General features: G+C 44.8%; 1 protein-coding gene across 2 annotated transcripts in view; it reads left to right on the top strand.

Moving 5' to 3' along the window:
* The first annotated feature begins 8,200 nt into the window (after nt 1–8,200).
* LOC142804145 (cytochrome P450 2J6-like) overlaps nt 8,201–23,572 on the top strand; it is a 94,775-nt gene continuing 79,403 nt past the window's right edge. The window contains exons 1-2 of one of the 2 annotated variants that reach the window (XM_075890748.1): nt 8,235–8,367; nt 21,779–22,073. In XM_075890748.1, the coding sequence (XP_075746863.1) occupies nt 21,859–22,073 (215 nt within the window). In that variant the 5' untranslated portion in view covers nt 8,235–8,367; nt 21,779–21,858. Of the gene's footprint in view, nt 8,368–21,778; nt 22,074–23,572 lie in introns of both variants that reach the window. The other variant, XM_075890749.1, reaches the window with a different exon arrangement.

The following is a 23,572-nucleotide window of genomic DNA, read 5'->3' as shown; positions in this document are numbered from 1 at the left end:
CTCTCGAGCCGAGGCCAACTACTCCACTTCAGAGAAGGAATGCCTCGCAGTCGTGTGGGCAACGGCAAAGTTTCGACCTTACCTCTACGGCCGTCCCTTCAAGGTGGTGACCGATCACCATTCGCTGTGTTGGCTGGCCAATCTCCGTGACCCGTCTGGTCGTCTCGCTCGGTGGAGTTTGCGCTTGCAAGAGTTTGACATCATGATTGTGTATAGGTCTGGGCGCAAGCACGAAGATGCCGACGCACTTTCTCGAGCACCCGTGGGACATCCTGATATGGACTCGGAATATGCTGATGGTTTTCTCGGAGCCCTCAGTGATTCTGACTTTATGTCTAGACAGAGAGCCGATCAGGAATTGCGCCCTATTATTGATTCCTTAGAAGGCCGAAATTCTCACACTCCTCGGCGCATCGCTCGCGAATTGTCATCCTTTTGTCTAAGGAGGGGCATTCTTTACAAGAAAAATGCTCGAGGTAGCAACAAAGCCTTCCTCCTCGTTGTACCAGCCGACATGCGGGATGACATCCTCCTCGCGTGCCATGACGAGCCCACGTCGGGACACTTGGGCTACTCGCGGACTCTCGCCAGAGTGCGCCAGCAGTACTATTGGCCACGACTTTCGACCAGTGTACACCGCTACGTGCAAGGCTGCCGCGAGTGCCAGCGTCGCAAGACGCCACCCGTGAAACCTGCGGGCCTTCTCCACCCTATTACACCACCACGGACACCTTTCGACCTCGTGGGAATGGACCTTCTAGGACCCTTCCCTTTGTCGGCCACTGGTAACAAATGGATTATAGTGGCAACCGATTACTTGACCCGGTATGCTGAGACAAAGGCATTACCCCGCGGCACGGCGTCTGAAGTGGCGAAGTTCTTCGTGCAGCACATCGTCCTCCGGCACGGCGCGCCGTCATGTGTGATTACGGATAGAGGAACATCATTTACGGCACAAATGCTAGAGGACATTTTCAGACTGAGCTGCACGAGTCACCGAAAAACAACGGCTTACCACCCACAAAGTAATGGACTGACGGAAAGGCTCAACAAGACCATAGCGGACATGCTGTCAATGTACGTGGACGTGCAGCACAAAACCTGGGACGATATCCTCCCATACGTCACGTTCGCATACAATACGGCAATGCAGGAAACAACCCGATTTTCACCTTTCCACCTTGTTTATGGACGCAACGTACAAACGATGCTTGACGCTATGCTGCCGTACGATAATAGCGATGCTCTTTCTCCAGAAGCCGAGCAATACACGCAGTACGCCGAAGAGGCTCGTCAACTGGCTCGCGTGAACATCGGTCACCAACAAGACGCAGATGCACGACGTTACAACCTTCGCCGTCGAAACGTCGCATACCACCCGGGTGAACGAGTGTGGGTGTGGACTCCTGTCCGACGACCAGGCTTGTCTGAAAAGCTTCTGAGCCGTTATTTCGGACCATACAAGGTTATCCGACGTGTGAGTGACCTTACATACGAAGTACTTCCGGACGGCACAGTGTCGTCACGTCGACAACATCGGCCCGAAACTGTGCATGTCGTACGACTCAAGCCGTACTACACACAATAGTCTCTGTGCTTGCGAGTTACTTCGCAAACGTGACAGTGATCTCATGTGGTGTTTTTTTTTTTTTCTTGACTCTTCCACTGGTGCTGTTGTGTTCGCGCATGGTCCAAGTGCTTGTGCGCCCTCTTTGTTTTCCCTGGCACTCACTTTGTCATTCTCTGCGTCAACGCGTGTTCTAATTATGGGTTTTTTTTTTCTTCTTCTTTTTATTTAGAAGCATCGAGTCGATGCTTTTTAAAAGGGGGGACTAATGCCGCATGAATTCGCGTGGTTTTCGTGTGGAAGAGGACGAAGAGGTTGGGATTGAGCCGCTTTTTAATGCCGCATGAATTCGCGTGGTTTTCGTGTGGAAGAGGACGAAGGGGTTGGGTTGGAGCAGTTTTTCTTTTTGTCCTAGCTTGACGAGCAGTTCTGCGGAAGGTTTCCTTGAGTGAGACAAGATTGGTGACAATATATATATATATATATATATATATATATATATATATATATATATATATATATATATATATATATATATATATATATATATATATATATATATATATATATATATATATATATATATATATATATATATATATATATATATATATATATATATATGTTCACCTGTCAATGGTCGTCCTGTCGGGTTTCACAGGCCCACACGTAAAATGTAATGTAAAGCGCTTAAAATTTCCTTGATTAAAGTCCGCGCTTTTATCATTTTCGTTGGTTCATTGTCTTCAAGCAGTGCACCAGTAATTCATTGCAGATCTTAAACAACACTCCCACTATTGCATCTCAACACGCAGGAATGAGGCATGTTAATGTTCTCTCTTGTGCAGAGAAATTTGTACTGTAGAGTATTTTTTAACTTTTGAGACAATGTGTCCATGTGTTGGACAGGCTCTTTTGTGCACATGTTACAGCAAACTACTGAGCAATGTCAGGTCATTTGAAAAAACAAATAAAGGTGATTTGGAGTGATGTAAAAGCCGCACTGTTGGCCTATTTTGGAGCTCAAAGCAAGAAGTTGACCAGCTGAAGATTTTGCTAAAAACGACAAAACCTGAATAAAATTCTAGACGTCTACGAACAAGAGCGTCTTTTTATTGGTATATGCAGTGATTCTTTAAACTATCTGTAAACGAACGGGTGTACTTAAGTTATAGTGAACACTCAAAACAAGATGGAAACAAAACAACCGGGCACTTATACGTTGTGCAAGCGGGAAAAAAATACCATTTTCGAAATACGAATCCGCACTGACGACAGTTATTAGAAACTGTATAGAAAAAAATTGTACGCAGGGAAGTTCCTTCAGTGAGCGAAGTCGGCATAAGTATGCCGATAAGGAAATGAGAATGTAAATTGTATTTAGGCATGCTGCCTTCATCGTAAGAGATGAAGTTCAGTTAAGCTCGGGGGAGTTCATCATCCATGAAGTAGATTAATCTATATGCGGGGTTTAGCTTCCAAATACCACCATATGATTATGAGAGTCGCCGTAGTGTAGACAGAGCTGTGCGGTGTCGCGCCACGCCGCCACCGCCGAAGTTTCGAGAGCAACCACGCTTTCGCTGCCGGAAAATAGTTGGTGGCGCCGTCGTTTGCCTTATTTTTACCCTTACGTGGAATCTGGGCACAAAATACATCACTTCGCCTGCTTTTCTGCAGGTTTAATATTTCTCAGAGCGGAATTTGCGGTTTCGTGACTGCTCTCTTGTTTCCGTGTTTACATGCGCTGACCATGAAACAGCCCTATCAGCTTCTGATCACAAACAGTCGAGCGTGTTATTATTTCTTCGCTTTTCTCGTTCTTTGAGCTCTCTTCGTAATGCCGGAACAGCGATTCACGTGACAAATATAGGGTACATATTCTATGATGGTCCATATACGAGAAATATGAGCGGTATTGTTTTCTACCCTGCTTTGCCATGCATTTGCCACCCGCCACCCCCGTTCTTCCTCGCGACTCGCAGGATTATCATGCGGGATGAAATTGTGATTCCACTGCATTTGGTGAATTTTTGACTGCGCAAGTGAAAATAAGAAGAGTGTAGCCAAGAAGTTTGAAATCCTGGTAGGCTAAACGCTTAACGCTCGTTTTGCAAACACGCTTTGTGAGACAGCAATGTCGAAGAGCCTGTAAATATTGTAAAGAGAGTGTAGTGCAGCATAATCGATAACGCAACCAAAGAAAAAACTTCGAAATGTTTTATTCTTCCAAGGGTTTAATTCTTTACAGCGAAGACAGCGCAGTTACAGCGAAGACAACGCAGCCTGCTTCGACGGTTTTTGTATGTTTTTTTATTGCGAGAAGAACTGTATAGACACTGTCGACAAGCTTTCATAATCCGCCCCGTGATGTTCTGTAAAAAGTTCAAGTAAATCTGTTTTGTGCTCACACTGTTCCCGCAGACAAAATCTCATGGTGCCATAGCGAGGAACACTGCTGAAGCATAGATGAAACAAGCTGCCCGTCTTCATCGCACAGAGGGCGCATGCGTCCCTCCACGTGCGATGCTTATCATCTATTGCTTCTCAACCGGAAAGAAAACTCGGTTTGTCTTTTGCTAGACGAAAGAGTATACAGGGATACTCAAGCAGGAGGCTTCGTGGCTCGATCCGCATCTGTGAACTTTGAATATAGGGGGCGTGGTTGCGAGCGCTAGCACGCGCTAGCGCGTTCGCTATTTCAGCAGGCATCAGCAAACGGCTCGTCTAACCTTCTACACGCTATGATATTACTGTACGAACCGCACTTATTTTCTCAGAAGCATCTGTACTCCCATACACTAGCGTTTTATAGTTTAGCGAGATCAAATGAAAAAGAGTTAGCTGCAGCCTAAGTTCATTATGGGACTGCGCACTCTTATCGCACGGCGTAAAATGAGAAGTCGTCGAAAGATTTTTTTATCATAATACTGTTTATGTCCCCTCAAGTTTGATTGATATGTGGGGTTTAACGTTCCAAAACTGCCATATGATTATGAGAGACGCCGTAGTGGAGGGCTCCGCATATTTCGACCACCTGGGGTTTTTTAACGTGCACCCAAATCTGAGCACACGAGCCTACAACATTTCCGCCTCCATCGGAAATGCAGCTGCCGCAACCGGGATTTGATCCCACGGCCTGGGAGTCATGGCCGATTACTTTAGCCACTAGACCACCATGGCGGGGCTAACCTCAAGCTTAGCGTGTTCTCCTCAAAGACCTGAGGTCGAAACTCTTTTGAACTTTCTTAAATTTGATGATGCTTCCGTATTGGACACTTTAGCTTCATATTTTGAGGAATTTGAGAGCACTTGTGAATTTCGCAATGTAGATGCACTCATTCTTGACTTTTCTGATAATGCCTATCAAAGTATCCGCCACACAATCCTTTTAAAAAGGAACCCAATACACCCAAGCTACCTGAAAGGTATAACCCATCTCACTCGTCACATTAAGCGCTCATGTAAGAATCGTCATTCGACGTGTAATGATTTCTTTTCGAGTGATGCATTGAAAAGTAAATAGATGCTAAAATCAAGAGGTTAAGAGCTACTACTTCAGCAATGCTTTCGCAACGAATACGTAAAAAATCTATCCAGGTTCTAGAGCACGATTCGTTCTGCACTGTCAATGTCCTCAATGTTTATCCTTGATTGCCGATCCTCCTGAAATCCGGAAGCTAAAGCAAATGCCTTTAATAATTACTTCATATCTGTTTCTTTTTCTACAGATATCACTCCTTTATTTTCCGCATGCAGAAAACTACCTGCTCTTCTTAATCTTGAATTGATCTCCCATGAATGCATATCCTATAATAATTTTGAAGTTACAATACGCTCAGGCCCACATGGCATGCAAAATATATTTCTAAAGTGGCACTGAGTATGGTGAGCTAGTTGTCACACTGTAATATTTAAAAAAAGTAAACTTCTGCAACAATTCTCCAACTCCGGAAATTAGCAAACGTCATGCTCTTAAGCCTGGAAACAAGCAAATAACAAATTATAAGCCAATATCACTGCTTTCTTTACCAGCTCCTCAATTTTAGAGCATATAGTCAACAAATACTATGTAGAATACCTAAACGCACGCAACGTAGTTTCGCGATGGCTACACAGTTGCGTGAATTTACGCACGACATAGTTGCTTCTCTTAACGACCGAAGACAGATTTAAGCCATATTAATTAACTATTCTAAGGATTCTCACACGTTTCCGATGCCAAGCTTCTATCTTCTTCATAATTTCGCCGACAACAACCTGGTTGGTTGGACAGCAAATTACTTGCGATCACGCTCAAATTTCATTACGTTTAACCACGCGAAATCATCTGGCGTACACAAACATGAGGAAAAGGCCACAAGGCTCGGTGCTACATCTGCTCTTGTATATATAAACGACGTACACAAGATTATCAGTAACACCCAAATTTAACTTGAATTGTATGCGGATGACTCTGTTATCTGTAAAATCATCTGTAATACTCAAGATAGAAATGCGTAGATATCTGTTTTTTTTTCGTCGTTTGGTAACAGGAGTTAAACATGACAAAAATACTGTAGTCACGATCTTTTCAAATAAGAAAGGACGTCTTCATTTTACATATAATAATGACGGTGTAAGTCTAGTACATGTCACAGAATTTAAATATTATGTAAATCTTCAAAAAAGTATAAAATGACAGTGTTTCGGAACAGCGTAACATCATGGAAAACATTGGTATCTTTGAAACACATTAAGCAACTAGAGAAATAAATGCGGACTGACAGCGCATAAGATTTTGGCCAAACTTGAATAACGGTTGGTTGTTTGGTGACAACATACATGATATAGGTATAGTAGAATATTTTGCAGCGCAACGAGTTAAAGACGAACAGCGCTGTCTTCCTTCTCTGTCCGTTTCCAAACCATCGTGTCGTAATATATTCTGCGATGAACATCCACCAACTCGACCAACTCGTGATTCTGCTTAAGCATGATACAGCTGGGTGATCGACTTTTGAAAAATCAATAAGGTTCATACTTTGTCGCTTTGACCAGCATTGCTTGGAATGCGCATATTTTATAGCTACAGCCCCTCTCGAACATCGGCGCACTTCCCATTATGTTATCCTCCTGCGTGAAAGGATGGTTAACACTGGTTCCAGTGTTCGCGGAGTGGCGTCAACACATTGTTAAGATCGCTCATGTGTGAATGCGCTGCCACTTACTGGTCGCTACCAGATCATCGGAACAAGCGTCTGCGGGAAACAACACCCGGTATGAGTTTTCGTCTCCCGGTTAAAATCAGCCAAAGACATGCTAATATACTGCACCGCATTCGCCTGGGCGTCACCTTCACTCGTCACTACACCCACCTAATTGGACGTGCGGACAGCCCGAATTATGAGCACTGCCAAGTGTGCGAAACTTCAGCTCATACATTTTGTGACTGCCCATTATACGTGGCGCAAAGAAACATGCTAACTTCAACGTTGGCACGCATCGAACGAACGCCACTGAGTGACAGCCACATAATGCCAGCAACGAACAAAAAACAGTGTGAAAAACTGCTACAGGGCTGTTTTGAGACTTTACACAAAGCACTGGAATAAATACTAGACTGTAGGGTGCTAGACTAAGTCGATACTCTACTCACGCGCCACCTCTTCCTGTCCCCATCATCATCCTTCACCCCTATATCCTTCCCCCATCCCTTATCCGCTGTGTAGAGTAGCAGGCTAGACTGAACTAGCTCAGACCACCCTGTCTGCCTTTTAATAAATTCTCACTTTACCACTCTGCACACCGCACTACCGATCATTTATTTTACAAATATTGTGCCCGTTAGATCAATTAGAAATCGTTCTGGTTTCTCTTTGTTTTTTTTTTTATCTTCTGCGGAACGTCCATGTTTGGAATGAGCTTGATGGGTACCTGCGTGCACTCGGTTTTGAGTGATTGGAAAAAAAAAACTTGCGTAAACGTTTACTTTCTTAAATTGTATTTCTGAAAGCGCTGAAGATTTTACTTACACTTGCTACGCCTCGAACACCGAAAAAGCAGTATATGTAAAAAAATACGAAAAAAACATGCAGCTGTCACTTCAACTGCTTCGTCCTTTTGAGGAAAGAGACATTTTTTTTTTCAAAATTCAAGGAAGTACCAACTCTTGATTTGTAATCTTACCGCCCCCCCCCTCCTTCCCCTACCAGCGCCGCGCTACCGTTGATCCTTTGAACCCCGCGCCCTTGACACGCCGTGGCCGAAGGTGGACACACCGGCGCGCCGCCAGCAATTTTCCTATCGACGCACAGGTTTAAGTGGAGGGCTCCTGAAATTTCGACCAGTTGGGTCGCATCTATGAACTTAGCCCGCGTCGTGTTTTTCTATTATATGTGCTGCGCTAATGCAAGCCAAGCTCAACTCAGAGACGAATATCTCAAAGTCACTGCACCTTGGCAACAGTAATTATGCACGTAGGTGTCACGTAATACGCATTTTTTTCTACTTGTATGATCACTGGAGCTTTCGCTGTGACTTTTTAGGTCGATGGTTAGAGGCAATACCTTGAGATTGTTGTCTATGTGGCGACGTCATGTCAACTGTTGAAATGGCTGACTAAAGCGAAACTGAAAACGAAAGCGGTATAGGAAATAATGCCCAAGCATGCCATCTACCAGAGCCTGGCCGAATCTACAAAGTGTTATCGTTGCTATCACGTCAGCGGATTATCCTGAGGGCGTCAGTTTTCACTTCCACTCCGAGAGAAGGGACAAAGGCAGCAGCACGCCAATAATTAGCTGTTCTGAACTTTGCAGGTGAGTACAATATTTATGTATTTCTTAGTGAAATGCGTCTTCATGTTTTGGTTATGTCTCCTTAGCTAGCTAGAAATGTTATTCACTGTTAAGTACAGGGCTTCTCTTAGTTTGCTGCTTACATGGCGCACTTTAACTCTGCAGTACCTTTTACAACGCGATACATAGGAAAACGAGGAATAAACGTTTATGGCGTAAAAGAGCCGGGAAGCGTTTTTCCTATACGCTACAATGGCAGCTATCTCATTCCAAAAAAGCGTTGACTAATGAGGCATAGAAAGAAAATCTAAAGCTCAAAAGTGTTCATCGAAAGGCACGGTCAAAGCTTGAGATTCATTCTAACTCAAGCTGGTGTAGTGGCGTAGCCAGGGGCGTGGCACATCGAGCCCGTGCCCCGCCAAAAAGTTTTTTTTTTTTTTGCCATGGCGCACAAAGGAGAAAATGCCCACTTCTAGGATTCCCCCCCCTCCCCCTCAAAATGGTGTTCATCCCCGAAAAAAAAAATTGTCAACGCATCTGATAATTGCCCTGTCAGCTGATGTTACTCCTAGTGACGTCAGGCTTCTGTCATTGTCAGTAAAGCTCATGTTAAGAAGTATGTCACTGAGGCTCGAACATGACGCACACAACAATGAATAAGAATTTGGCCACGTATCTGCGCGCTTCACTGCAATTATAGTCGAAAGACGATAGTGTTCTAGCGGCCGTACTACGTGAGGCCTTGTCTCCGTCGCTACCACCCGTGACGCTGTTCTCGAAACATTTGTCCTGCCAGGCGGGAGCACCATATTGTGGGGCAGAAGAGGGCTTTTTCATGTTCAGCGTCGCATTTTCAGCGCGCCGTAAGAAGTCGCGGGATCTTTTGGATTACGCATATATGCATTTTGTAGTAAAGGAACACAACACCTAATACTCGTGTATTCATATTAGGCCTCAGTAATAGATAGTATTTGCTCTTTGAACAAAAGTTGCCCCGCCGCGGTGGTCTAGTGGCTAAGGTACTCGGCTGCTGACCCGCAGTTCGCGGGATCAAACTTCGACTGCGGCGGCTGCATTTCCGATGGAGGCGGAAATGTTGTAGGCCCGTGTGCTCAGATTTGGGTGCACGTTAAAGAACCCCAGGTGGTCGAAATTTCCGGAGCTCTCCACTACGGCGTCTCTCATAATCATATGCTGGTCTTGGGACGTTAAACCCCAAATATCAATTTTGAACAAAAGTCTTCGCAAGTGTGGACGCAGCCCCCAGTACAAGATGGTTGGGCATTCAGCTGTTGTTTAATAATCAGCTGGGTGGCTTATTGAGTAACAAACACACAGAAAAACAAATAGACCGGAATTTCTGAATTCAAGTATCACAAGACAGACGTTCATCTTCCAATGAACACTAACGAGAAATGATAAATTTGATTAGATTGACTCACTGCACTCTGAAAACGTCAATGTGATATGTTTCACTTGTGTAAGGTCATTATTAGCGGAGACAGTCAAGGTTTAAGTTTCATTTTAAACTCTGCGCCAAAATCTCCACGCTTGACGTCAAAAATTACACACCAGTTTTTTTGCCAACAATGACTCAACGACATTTTCTGAAAACTGGTGTGCTAGGTCTCTGTCACCTACAGATGACAATGTACTTCAGGCTTATCGAATACGACGTACAACGCCGTAGGTGCCTTCCAAATTTATGACATATCGGGGTTTGATGTGAGATTCTCAAGGAGGCATCTTCTTCTGTTTTCTCTACTCGCGCGTTTCGCCACTTATCCTTCATCGTGGTAAGAGTGGTGTTTTTGGAATCGCAAAACTGTACTTGTGTAGTACGTGAAAAATTGTCTCGCTCTTCAGTGGCCCTTCAAAAGCAAATGGTATTCTCATTTTACATAATCTTTTCAAAAAAGGTTATTTAAAACGCATACTAAGGCCATCCGGCATAATCTAAGCATAACACGCACCACGACACAAACATTTGTTCTCGTGGTTACTTGTCTCGCTGCAAGTTTTCTCTTTACTTTTTTATGCGAAGCCAGTATTGGCGGCGGCATTGTGTGTACAGAAGTGCAGGTGTACACAAACGTGGCCCTCGAAGGTGCGTGGCCACATGCACAATTTATGTCCCGGGTTGCAATAACTGTTGCTTTCTCGATAGCGGGCTCATTGGCGATCACCCATTTCTGATGTGGTAATCGAATCTTTAATGAAGGTTACTTGTCACTTCATTGGGCCACGTTTTAGAGTTGTCTTTTGCTGTCGTATTTCCTCGCTTCACGCATGACCGTTGTTGTTGCTTGTAACAACAGAAGCGCCTTCATGCTACAAACGTGGAAGATCTAATTCCCGCCTTGATGAGACAAAACATTAGGGAAAGAATCTTTTGCATTGTGGCAGGCAGAAGATTACACAGCGAGAAATAGCAGGTCAGGGCTTGGCCAATCCTCCACAATCACGAGAGAAGGTAAACAAGAACAATGGCCTCCGTGCCCTACTTTGATTGATAGCAGAGATTCCACTTTCTTGACGCGATAGCCTTAAATAGTACTTTAACTTGCATAGCATGTCGTGGGAAGAAACTAATGGCCCAGCAGACCGGCAAAAGAGGACAGAGCGCTAACTTCCAACCAAGCGCTACTGGCAAGTTGCATTAAATATGTCGACTTATGCGAACATACAAACAACGCGCAAATGTATTGTGAAGATAGAAAAAACCATCACAACGTCATACACCAAATATTCATAGACGGTTCACCTGCCTAAGTTCACCTAAGCGTTTCATGTTCTGATAAAGGCAACAAAGGGGCGTTGACACATATGACGCCAATTCTTGCTACACATAACTTGCACGCGATGTCAGTTCCTGTCTTCCAGCTTTGCGTCCGCCATGATCGAGCACATACGTCTTTGTCTCCGCGCCATGTTTACGTCGTTTGGCACAGTGCGTGTGTTTTTAATCGTTTGCCTTGCCCCTCTGGCTATGATGAATCATGCAGGACATTGTCCTGCTTACTTTGATGAACTTGTCGTGCCAACGCTGGTCAGATACAGGGGGGAAATAGCCCTGTGCGATGGCGGTAATCCGTACGAGCTGTGGGTTGGTGCTCAAGCCGCCCTCGATACAGTCCTGCTTCCGACGGGCACCCACGTCAACATTATATATTACTTAGTACTGTCGACTAATTACGTTTTGCTTGACCAGATGAAAGCATACAAGGCGTTAGACTCTAAAAATTATTTTACTATTGGATTGGTCCGGTACATCACAGCTGAGCTGTTACTAAGTACGATGACACGCTCAGAAGGTAAGGTGAGTTTTAGTACGCTCTGCTTTTCACACAGTAAAACTGCATCCTGCGGCAGCAGTGCTGGCTGGCCAACACGTATCTTCCATGTTTGCGGCGTCCATGGTGTCACAAGCACTGGGTGAAGCAACTTCGCTTAAGTAACCTGCAGTGGAGCTTGTCACCACCCGCATTTTACGGCACTCAAACCATGCAGATCTCTACGCCAGCTGTTCCGGACAGCCATGGCGCAACAATGTGTTCGGCTACGAGTCAGGGTTTGTGTCATCTAAGAGGCTAGCGGGCCTTCCTGATAAGCAAAGCACGTTTACTGTGTTCAATGCGATGCATAACCTTTCGACAAAATTTTACTTCACGCTTGAAGAGCCGATTCGAGGTGACTCATTCAGCAAAAATTTGAGAAGATCCGGAAAATAACTTCCTTGTTAAAAAGTGACGCCCACACCCACGAACGTTGTTCAGTGTCTTGAGGTGCTTCTGACTGATGCGTGCAAGCCATGTCCTCCTTCGTCTCTCTGACTGCTGTTGTGCGCGGTCGCACTGACGTTTAGGTACCTTAGGCAAGCAAAACCTTCCCACCTCGGGTCCGTCCCGGCGCTATTTCCACTTGCTTTGCACACGGCAGCCAACTATCACACAAATCGCCATTGCGACGTACCGCGTATACGAGAGATGCGAGTGCAGCACAGTTTGACTTGGTGTCGTCGGCTGCTATGTGCTCGGCCATGGCGGCGCATACCGAGATCATATCCCACAGTTCCACGGTGTGACGTAAATACAAGTTAAGTAGACAATGAGCTTTATTTATAATTAGACTTACTTACGACGGATGCTTGTTTCGCGTGGATCAAAGGAGAACATTCACAATCGTGGCAGTGGTTCCCAAAGAGTCATTGGACTGCTTTGGCGCACATCCCAGTGGCGCTCTTTCGATGTTACCATTTAGGCAGCGCCCTGTTAAGCCCAGATAACTCCTAGCCCATGAGAGTGTCACCAAGGGAACAACACTTGCTTCAAATGGAGGAAACTGCATTTCGCCCTTCATCGGGCAAACAGCGCCGCGTGATTAGAGAGGATTGATTGCTTAACAAAGCCACTCTAACTTATCCAGAGCTGACAACACCACTCTCACGCTGACCCTTCCAGCAATCTTTTTCAGTCAGTGGGAAGTGTCATTCAATTTTAGGGCAAAACTGCGGGTCTTTTACGGTCGCTTCATTGCATTGCGGCTAGGCCTGAGAATTTCAGCCCTTCTTCATCTGTTTTAATAGCTTGTCAGCTATAGATGACCGTTGGATTTCTGGGCACCCAGCATGCACAAGCCGTTCAGTTTCTCGAGCTGGAAAGATGAGCTTCATAAAATGATGTCATTTGCAACAGGGGTTAATGGAAAAAAGCTCAGAGTCTTCTTAACACATTTAAAATGTGAGAACTTGAAAGGTAAAGGAGGCTTTCCATTTCTAGTTTTATGTAGCCAGCACACATGGTAAGATGAAAGAAACAAGTTGAAATCTAAAAAAAATGTAAGGTGCTGTCAAGAGGCACCTCGTGATTCAATACAAGTGGATTGAAACATCCTTTAAAAGTCAATGTCGTCGGTTAGCTGCTGTCAGGCAGCGTCACTACAATTATTAAAATCGAGAAAGTCGTCTGCGTAAAGACATACTTTCATGACAATACTTTCGTAAAGCATGCTCAACAGCAATCAATCATGATATGCAAAGTATATATCAGAAAAATTAGGTTGAGGCATGACCAGATGCAGAGATCACTATATATGGTGTATATTTGTAGATCATTAAAATATACAACAGTCAACTTGAGATATTGTATAAGTGGTCATAACGTATCAAAAGAAGAAACAAGTGCCGACCCGTTACTGTCTCTTTGCGAGGACACCTCAACAGGTCGGCACTAGATTGGGGTATAAAAGACATAGGAAGGATAAGATTGGAGAAGAGAAAAAATAAAGGTGAGGGTAATTTGATCTGCATCTCGCAACGAACTCATCAGCGCCCACACGCCACGCGCAGCTGACTAGATTTAGGACCGAAGAGGTTATATTGTGCACTCGTGAGATTCTGGAATGCTACAGCACTAAATCAGTAATATTATCGTCAACAAACTGTAACAACCTTCTACGCTGTACACAGTCGTATAGATCTTTCATGTGGACAAGAAAAGCTGTTAAGCCGCTCTCTTCCTGTTTAAAAGAGTTAATCAATCTACCCAAATTTCTTATTACAAAAACATCATCAATGATAAGCACGTTTAGCTTTTCCTGTAGCAATAATGCAAAGTTTTCTTGCTGTGTCCCTCGCTCTATCACGATTACTCGCAGTGGAAAATCAACCTCCGTTGCCTTATCATTGAAGGCCACGTCAAGGCTAAGCTCCTTGCACTTACAGACAACACTTATGCACTTAATAAGGCCCGTGTGTTCGGTAATGGGTGCGCGTTAAAAAACCCCAGGTGGTCGAAATTTCCGGAGCCCTCTCCTACGGCGTCTCTCATAATCATATCGTGGTTTTGGGACGTTAAACCCCACAAATCATCATCTTATGTACCTATTTTTCAGGTGAACCATCTATGATTATTTGCATGTGACGTTGTGATGGTGTTGTCTAATCCTGGCGATACGTTCGGGTGTTCCTCGTATGATCCCACAATTCCATATACTTGACGCTATTTGCCAATAAAGCTCAGTTCTATCATTTTATGTTAGACTGCTTGGTCATTGCTTCTTTCCTGTATTTCACTGTTCTAGCTCAAGTATGACGAACCAACTCGCCCAATATTCAACACATGTGGCCTTCATTTCCAATACTTGCCGTGTGTCGTGCGAGCTAATTTATGCATTGCATTTATCTCTGCCAAAACGTGCTAAAAGTATCATTTCAATTGCTTTTTGGCATATATATATATATATATATATATATATATATATATATATATATATATATATATATATATATATACACCAGATTTTTAACGTCATTCACGCTGGACCCGACGTATTGTATGCAAGAAAGAGACGACGAAACTATCACGGAAGCGTCATTATTTAACGTTTTTAGCTGGCGGGCCAGCCTTCATCGGAGTAATTACTCTGACGGAGGCTGGTCCACCAGCTGAAAACGTCAAGTAAAGACGCTTCATTCCGTGAAAGTTTCGTCGTCTCTTTTTTGCATATATATATATATATATATATATATATATATATATATATATATATATATATATATATATATATAAATGAGAAAAGTGTATGTGGGCTCCCCGTTTTACTTGAGTCATACATCATCTCTGCGAAAAACTCGTACGTTGGAAGGAAATCATCCGGCGCCTTTTTCACTTGTTTCATTAGCACCTTAACTACCATTCTTACAGGCGATGTCACTTGGTTCCTTGATTTTTCGTAAATCACGCGTTTCGTGCTTTAGGAAGCACTCAGAGTGGAATTTATCAGGATGTCGAGCCTGTCGGCCAGACCCTAATACTTCGGCTTGCGCAGTAGTAAACGCGCAAAATGAAGCGAAATTCGTTGATCGCACCGGATACAGCCATGCAAGGAGACAAATAACTCGTGGGTGACTGCATGGCAAAGTAGGGTGCGAGACAATTCAATTTGATCTTTCGATTACATTGCCTCCCGCGCCCCTTTTTCATGTTTTACGCTGCCGGCCATTTGCACGTGTTGTTAATGCAACCTTACGCAACCCACGCCAGAATGCCTGAGAACATTCCAGATAATTTCAGTATCATCTGGTAAGCCTGAACCCACAAACGCAGACAGCGGAGAGAATGATCGACCAGACGGAGCCTCAAGTGACAGGGCTCGAATGTTCACTGCCGCATATACAAATGCCGGCGCACCTCACCACAGAGCAGTTGATCGGCAGCCTCACGCTCTCGTCGGTGCTATCAGTGTCATCGTGTATTGCTGTAATTCAACTTTCCGTTCACCGGCCATAAGATCGGCCAAATAAACAATTTTATGTTGAATATATTGGTTGCTGCCTTCGTCAGCGTCACAAACACTTGATATCTCGTCGAGGTGTTGCTCATTCATCTTTCCGACGCCCCCGTCAAGCAGTTAACCAAGCGCAAGCCGCCAAGACGACGCAGAAGGCAACCCCCAATGTCGAACCAGTCGCAGGCAGCAGGGACTACAGCCGGAACACTGGCTTCTTTCGGAAAACATCAGGTATGGCAAGAGTTTGACTTCACCGCTGGCACGATGAGCCCGCCCCCCCTTCCGCACAGCCTGCAACAATCGTGCTCCGGTAGCTTAAAGAGCCGCAAACGTTCCGCAAATCCTCAGTCAAAGAATCGAAAGCTGGCTAGAAGGATACGATTGGTTGGCCACTTGCCACTTTCGATCGCTGAAGCAATGATGACATCCTTGCGCATGTTTGTTCTGTTTAGAAGACACCAGTCAGACTTTGCTCGCGAACCAAGGGCAAAACCTCAAACGTGGGACGTATTTTCCGCCAGGTTACCCACCCCTTTTGCAAGTGTGGTTGGTCCACAAGGAGACAGCTGAAGCTTTCCTCGGTACCCGCGTGCAGCTGCCAAATCAAAACGTGGCGCGTTTACGGAAGACGTGAATAAACGTTTCCACTCCGGTGGCTCCGAAATGCCTGAGCACAAAGAAATGCGAAACGTTAAGGACGATCCTTTCGCGGGAACGATGCGGAACCCACCGAACAGCGTCCAATAACTTGTCTAGGAAGCGACAGCTATGAAAAGTACCCTAGAAATGCGCACACGGCAATTTAACTACCGTACTACGCTAGGCTATGAAGAAATTCAACCACACTGCTCTGATGAGCTGCATGCGACCATAAGAACCATAAAGCGCGAAGAATTTCACAGCATGTTCCCGCTGTGCGAGCCTCAAATTGCGTTGATCGCTGCCATCATCATAGAAGACAACGCAGCTGCGATTCTAAACTATAAGGTGCGCTGCCGAAGCCTGACGCTGCGCTCTACCTCAACATCCTCGTTAACAAGTCGCACAACCACATTTTCATCACCAGATATCAACACCACCGACGACATACCACCTACTTGCTGGCCAGCGTTGCCATCTGAGGAAGACAGATTTTCGCTGGCCCCTGACGACTGCCAACTCTGTCACACATACCACCACTGCCAGTACCACCAGATAGGCCTGCGCGGCTTCGAAGTAAAAATACAGCCTCCATGGAGACGACGCCGGGGAACGACGCCCTCAACGTGACAGAAGAGATAGTCAAGGCACTGGCTTACTCCTGCTTCATTATTACTGTCTACACCGAAAACATTGCAGACTTCGAAGACGTCATCGGGTAATATCTGTTTGTGAACCGTCATCTTTGTATGGCAAAAGGCATCGCCGAGTTGCGCGATGGCAACGTGAAGGTATTGCTGACAAAACTCAACCACGAATTTGCCATTGGTACGACGGTCGCCTACATCGACGCATTTGTGGGCGCATTTCGCTTTTTTCCGATGCTGCCGAATCTGTTTCGAGAAATGAATATCTCAGAAAATATTTCAACGTCAAGCTGGGCCTCCCAAAGCACAAGCAAGGCCAGCTCAAATCTCTGCTTTTGCTATTCAGGGGCCGTTTGTCGTCAGGGACTCAACAGGCGCTAGACGTGAAACATCGGGCCATAGCAAAAAAAAAAATGCCCGACCAATTTGTCAGAGCCCAGAAAAATGGAGAGCTTGCTAGTTGCAGAGTCAATTTCTCTTAAAGGTAACACAGGAACACGTGGCCTGCGCGCTCCAGTGGCTGGCAGCTCGTTCAAGCAGGAGCGAGAGCAACCGGTCTGTTTTCGCGTCATCTCGCGGCGAGCAAAACAACCATTCGCTTCTGATATGGAACCAGCGGGAAGACGGCGACCCCCTCCACCTTGAAGGCGATTACTCTAGAGCCAGTAATCGCCTTGAAGGAGGAGGGTTTGCAATTTTGCCGTTCCACCTCGCATGATGATGAAACAGCGGCATCTGAAAAGCGTGCGCGGTGAGATGAATGTACAGGATCAATTGTGACTATCCGCAATGCCTGTTTCCATGTGATGCTAATAACGCAGAAGTTTATGTCGGCGTTGCCACGAGATGCAAATGAAGTCTACTAATTTTCAGAAGTTTTAGCGCTGTTTTTAGGAGTTTGCTTAGTGCTTATCAGAAATAACGCATGTGCACGTAACACTTTCTTTTTGTCGTTTTATGGTTACCCAAAAAAGTTTTAAACTTTTACGGGGAAAGTTCTTATGAAATCACAACTGTTGTGTGCGCCATATGCTTGTCTGCTGCCGCTACCGCCAGTGCCCATAAACACTATACCGCGAAATTAGCAACGTCCCAATGGAATTGGAACCCGGGTCCCCTCAGTGCAAGCGCAGCGTTCTTCCACTGACCCACATCGGTGTTTTTTAATGCATGGAATGAACACAAGCAATCGTGAACTACGTACAACATAATTCATCAGAAGTCAGGCAAACACAAAGTGTCCAGAAGAGGAAGCCACTCTGGAACGGGGTCAAAAGTTTCAGCAACACTATGCACTTGCGCAGCCTCTTCTCGGAAGACGGACCTCGTTGTCTGTGGTAGCTAGGCGTGCCTCTCAATTCCATGTCAGTGTTCGAAACTCTGTTGCAAACGGATCCTAGGCAGGCTTGATTTCGGAAAATAACTCGTGTTAACATGACTAATAAAGTGTTTTAGAACAGTCTAAGAACAAACAAGCTTCAAACAATGCGAATTGCGTATCTAATGGGTCAAGTGCTGTAACATCGATTACTCAAGCTTGTCATATTTCAAGATCTTCAGCCACAGTATCAAACATTGCACAGATTTTCTTGCAAGTACGTAGCAGATACCACGCTTCTTCGAAGAATGACGAAGGATATCATAGTGAATGCTTACACACAGGCCATGGTGATTTATGGCGTAGTGGGCACCCCGCAAGTGCGCTTAGAGCAGTTGTCCTGAATTTTTTTTAAGTCTCTGAAAGGCCACTCTCCCAGATTTCGATTTGAATGTGCTGCGCATTGTGCGCACGTCTGGCTTTTTTTTTAACGTGATAGTGCTAGCTTGTTTTGCAGAAATTTGAGTCGGTGTCGGTGTCGTTGGCTGTGCGCCAAAAAGCATCGTTGCGTAACTGAACAGCCGAGAAAAGTGCAATCTTAAAAAATTCTGGGTCAAAGTGGAGATCTCACCCGGATCGTTTGCGTAGAAAGCGGGTGTTCTACCACAGAGGCACGCCTCTACTCGTGAATACAGTGCGAATAACTTCATCTGCTTGGAAATGCAGGGAAAGTAACGTCTATTCTTCACAAACACATGCGTCAGGTACACATGCTTCACACTACATTAAATATTGCAGTAATATTGCGGGATACAAGCATGCAATGCCATCGTGGGATTATCATAATGACTTCATAGTTTAATGCCAGTCACCCTTTACGATAGGCACACCCCTTACTGTGCCTGTTTTCTTAAGGCCTCGTAGTGAATGCATAGCAAGTTCAAGATTTCATACACTGTTTTGAAGTACCAACTAGGAACAGAATATTATCTCGTTTAACTCTTAAAGTCAAATTTTCGCTCGAGGGTCCCGCAATTTTTCCTAAACTCATTTCAGTGAAGACTTTATTGAAGTAATGAGAAATAAACATGTTTTCAACGCAATTCCCGAAACTAATGAACTTCGAACTCTAATGAACAGTTACCTCTAATTCCAAGTATGGCCTAATAAATTGATATTTTTATTTTAATTTTTGCTAATTATCTTGTTAGTACTCTTCATACTTCCTGGGATATCTACCACCACATGAATGATCGCACACGGTAGCTTCTAACAACCAGGAAAGCACCAGTTGCAGAGTGATTGTATTTAGCCACTTCTAACATATGAGGCGGCTGCCTGGAGAACAATGAAATCTGAAGAATTATATGAAGGTTGAAAGGCCCAACTATGAAAGACGAGGAACATTAAAAGGTGAAGAGCGGCCAGCAAGTTACCGCATCTTAAAGCAAAAGTGAACCTCTCCAGGTAGCGTCGTAAGAACGGAAAACGTGCACTGTTATTAAATCAATAGAATGAATACGAAGAGATGGGAAGCGCGAAGAGAAAAAGCTGGCACGACATTGAGAAATTTCGTGGCCAGACAACGTGTCTTGCAGGTCACCAGGAAGACTCGTCCAGAAGTGGACATATTCATAAGCTTATAAACGTGAAACGACTTAGGTATTCATGAGTACACTACTAAGCGTAAGCCCCATATAAGGACCTTTGCCAGCATTAAGAAATGTGAAGAAGTAGGTGCACGAAAAGATTCGCAGTGGCCCCAATTTTTTATAAAACACCGTGTAGCCTTTCCGAAACAAGGCAAATCATCTGTTTGGTTCGTGATAACTAGGTTTACTTGACCTAGCTAAATATGGGCCGTTTTACAACAAAAATGTTTTATGCCCGGGTACACCAATAGATTAGGGGCGCATTTTCACAACGGAAACGACGTAGAAAAAAATTGCCTGACAAATTTGAAAATAAGAAAGTTCCGCCGCCAAGAAAGAAAGCCCATCCCTTTTTGGTCTGCAAAAGCAGCACCCGGGCACGCTGTCGACTTCCCCATGGTTACATACTTGAAATCTTGTTAGATAATTTTTCTTAATTTCCACTGTGACTGTTTATTCTTTTATTCGTGTGCCCCATGCTTCTGTTTGACGGCTTTTTTGCCTGGTTACCCTCGTAACCTTGTTCCAAAGAAACTCACCGCACTTAATGAACACGCATTCTGGATCTCGCACTTACCTCTCACATTGCTTTTGTTGGGCGATGAAATAATAAAATATTACTGAGGCCTCAGCAATTACCTCCTGCAACGTGTGATTTTTGCGCGTCCGTAAACTTCGGTGCGTTTCTTACGGGTGAAGTGCAGCTTTGTCAACGCCTTGGGCGCCGCGAGGTGGTGAACTTGGCCTCGCTCATAGCATGTATGCGTACCAAAAATAGCTCGGCGACGCGCACCTGCCTCCACTACTGGCTGTAACACAGCGTTGCACGCCTACACTCACCATGGCGTAGCTACTGGATAGATTCTACGCGTGTCGCGTTTCTCCTTAGTCTGGTCTTGAACATGCTGCGGCATGCCAATCTTAGCCCAAGGTATGCGTTCAGTCAGCTCTGCTCTTCTAGTGGTCTCACCACTTTGATTACGCAGTGACAGTTGGCTACAGCTATCACGAGTATCTGTTCATTCAATAATCATAGACGTTGTTCTTCTAGATGAATGTTCAGTACCAAGCGTCAACGTAGGCGCATCCACGTTAAGTGGCGCTATACACCTTTTCACAGGAGGCAAAATAAACACCACCATGATGGGCTGCACGCGGGAGAACAAAGGCTAAGGGCTCAACCTTTTCAGTGCACTTTTGAGGGGCCATACCAATTCGCGCAGCCCACAGAGGACTATGGCGGCGCCCAGAAGGCGTTTTTTAAAAGGTCTATAGGTGCTGTTAAATTTTCCAATATGATTGCAGCGCCATAACGCGAATCCTAGCGCAGAAACAAATCAATGATGGGACGGGGTCGGCGCAAAACGTGTGTCCCTCTCTGCATGACTGAATCAGTAAGCAGATTATAGTAAAGCTACCTAAGAAAGACTTTAGGTAGCTATGATCATGGACCTGCTTGAGGGGGAATGTATGCGCACGCCTATTTTCGGTGCACCTCATAAAGGCCAATATCAGTGAACTTAGACCAGGCCACTGCGAGCACTGCTGAACCCTCTGGTTCGTGGACACTGCTCATAGCATCCAAACACCAAAAGACATTGCGCAAGACCACTCATAACATTTTATGAAAAACATTCAAGTGCTACTGCAAGGAAGTGTTTTGCCATCATGTTACGCTGATTTCTATGACAAAGGTAAACATCATGTTTTGTTTTGTTTTGTTTTCCAGTCGTTTTATGTGCGTGACGGAATCTCAGGGTTCCAGCAATATATATTATCACGGTAAATGATTGTCATAAGGTTTCTGCTGCTGCAGCCCCGCTCGCTTGGGGAGGACTTTTTAATGAATGTCACAACATTCATACACGCCTCTCCTATCATTACAGCGCTACCAGGTGGATTCACAGCCACCCTGGATGCACAGTACTGAGAGTACGCTCCGGGCAAAGGACATCTGGAACACAGCATGCAGTATTTTCTTCGCGAGTGCGCCATCACAAGCTTGATGGTGGGAGCTGTAGCACTCCTGGTGCAGTACCTGTGGGTCATGCTAAGGAGATGTCTACGAAGCAGCCTCCCGCCAGGTCCTTTCGGCGTGCCAGTGCTTGGCTACCTGCCTTATATGCCGCGAAATCATTATTGTCTCGAAACTCTCCGGAGCAAGTACGGTGGTGTTTTTGGGTGCGTATACAATATAATTTTAATGCCATTTACATTCACTTGGCGATTGATCTATAGGAAAGGCCTGGATGGAATACGTCGTGCAGGCACATGGTTATTTTGCGCCTAGCAAGAGAATACGTGCAACGTAAAGGGCCTCACTTTGATCACGGAAAGGAGTGGGAGTGCGAGACATCCCACATGGAAAACTAGTCTTTAGAAGTATCTTACTGTCTTCATTGGAGAATTCGCTCACTCAGGAAACAATCAAAGTGTAGTAGCGTATGTTCATGAATAGGACTTTATAGACAAACGTTTGGCGCAAAAATAACTCACCTCATGGTTTTCAAGCCCGGATTGTCCACTTTGAGGTTGTTGGTGGTTTTGCGGAATTCGAGCATGTCCTGTAGGTCTGTGCCTTTTTTAGTCCCTCTTTTTACCAAGAGGAAACGAACTAGCTGATTTAAGACCCAAGACCTTCCTTCTGAAATGCCGGCCACAAAGGCGATTTCACTCATGCAACACTTACGCTTGCGCGTCCAAGAGGGAAAGTAACGTGCTACCCCTTGAATCCTGCAATAGGGGAAAATATCCTGAGTAAGAACAAAAGACGAGCTACTTGCTACATGTACATTTTAAGAAACGTCGAGTGCGAACTATGACAGAGAAAAAGAGGGAGGGAAGAACACCAGCGCTACTATCAGCTGAAAGCTCTATTAGGCAAGATTTGACCTATATACCAATAGAAGCGCGTCTACCACTGCGCATGCGCACCGTCTTAGGTGCAATACCAGGCACTCTCACGCCACATCTACTTCTAACTCCTTGCTTATTAGGAGCGACACTTAATAGCTGAAAATCGTTAAGCTCTCGTGTCGTTGCTTCCCAGTTTGTTTCTGTCTTAATTTGCGTTCAAAGTTTCTTCAAAGAAATCTTCAAAGACATCGAGTGAAACATTTTGGTATTCACTAGTGCAACCAGACACCCTCTCAGTTAATGCAGCTTAGTACACTGTTTTTTGTTTGCCTACTTACATCATTGTTCTCTGCTTTCCAGTGCCTCTTTAAGATACTTCGGTGCATATTTCGTCACAAAAAGAGCTCCTCCTTTCAGATGTAGTACCGTATATCTTCGTAGCCCTGATTACTGACGTTGTAGAATGGAATGTTGGGCTAGTAAGAATGCTTACATTATTGACGCAGCGCTACACGCAAACACTCAAGCAAGGCAATGTGCTCCTAGATGTATATCCTGAATTTCTCGCCCACACCTATCTTGAGGAATCTGCCAAGAATCGGGAAGATTAAAAAAAGAATATTAAAATACTAGCAAAAGAGAATATTCCTGGTTTTGTACCACATCAAGACATCTTAAATTTATGTGAGAATGGGATGTTTTCAAAGAATAAATACTGAAATAGAAATAAATAATTGATGATGAAGAAAACTTGCGCTCGTCCGGGGCACTCTGTGTTCTTTCGTATTGGTCTGTAGCGCTGAGTCAATCCTTACTGACGTAGT

Source organism: Rhipicephalus microplus, chromosome 3, assembly GCF_043290135.1.
Source record: "Rhipicephalus microplus isolate Deutch F79 chromosome 3, USDA_Rmic, whole genome shotgun sequence".
Lineage (NCBI taxonomy): Eukaryota > Metazoa > Arthropoda > Arachnida > Ixodida > Ixodidae > Rhipicephalus > Rhipicephalus microplus.
This window is presented reverse-complemented; position numbering and strand designations above follow the sequence as displayed.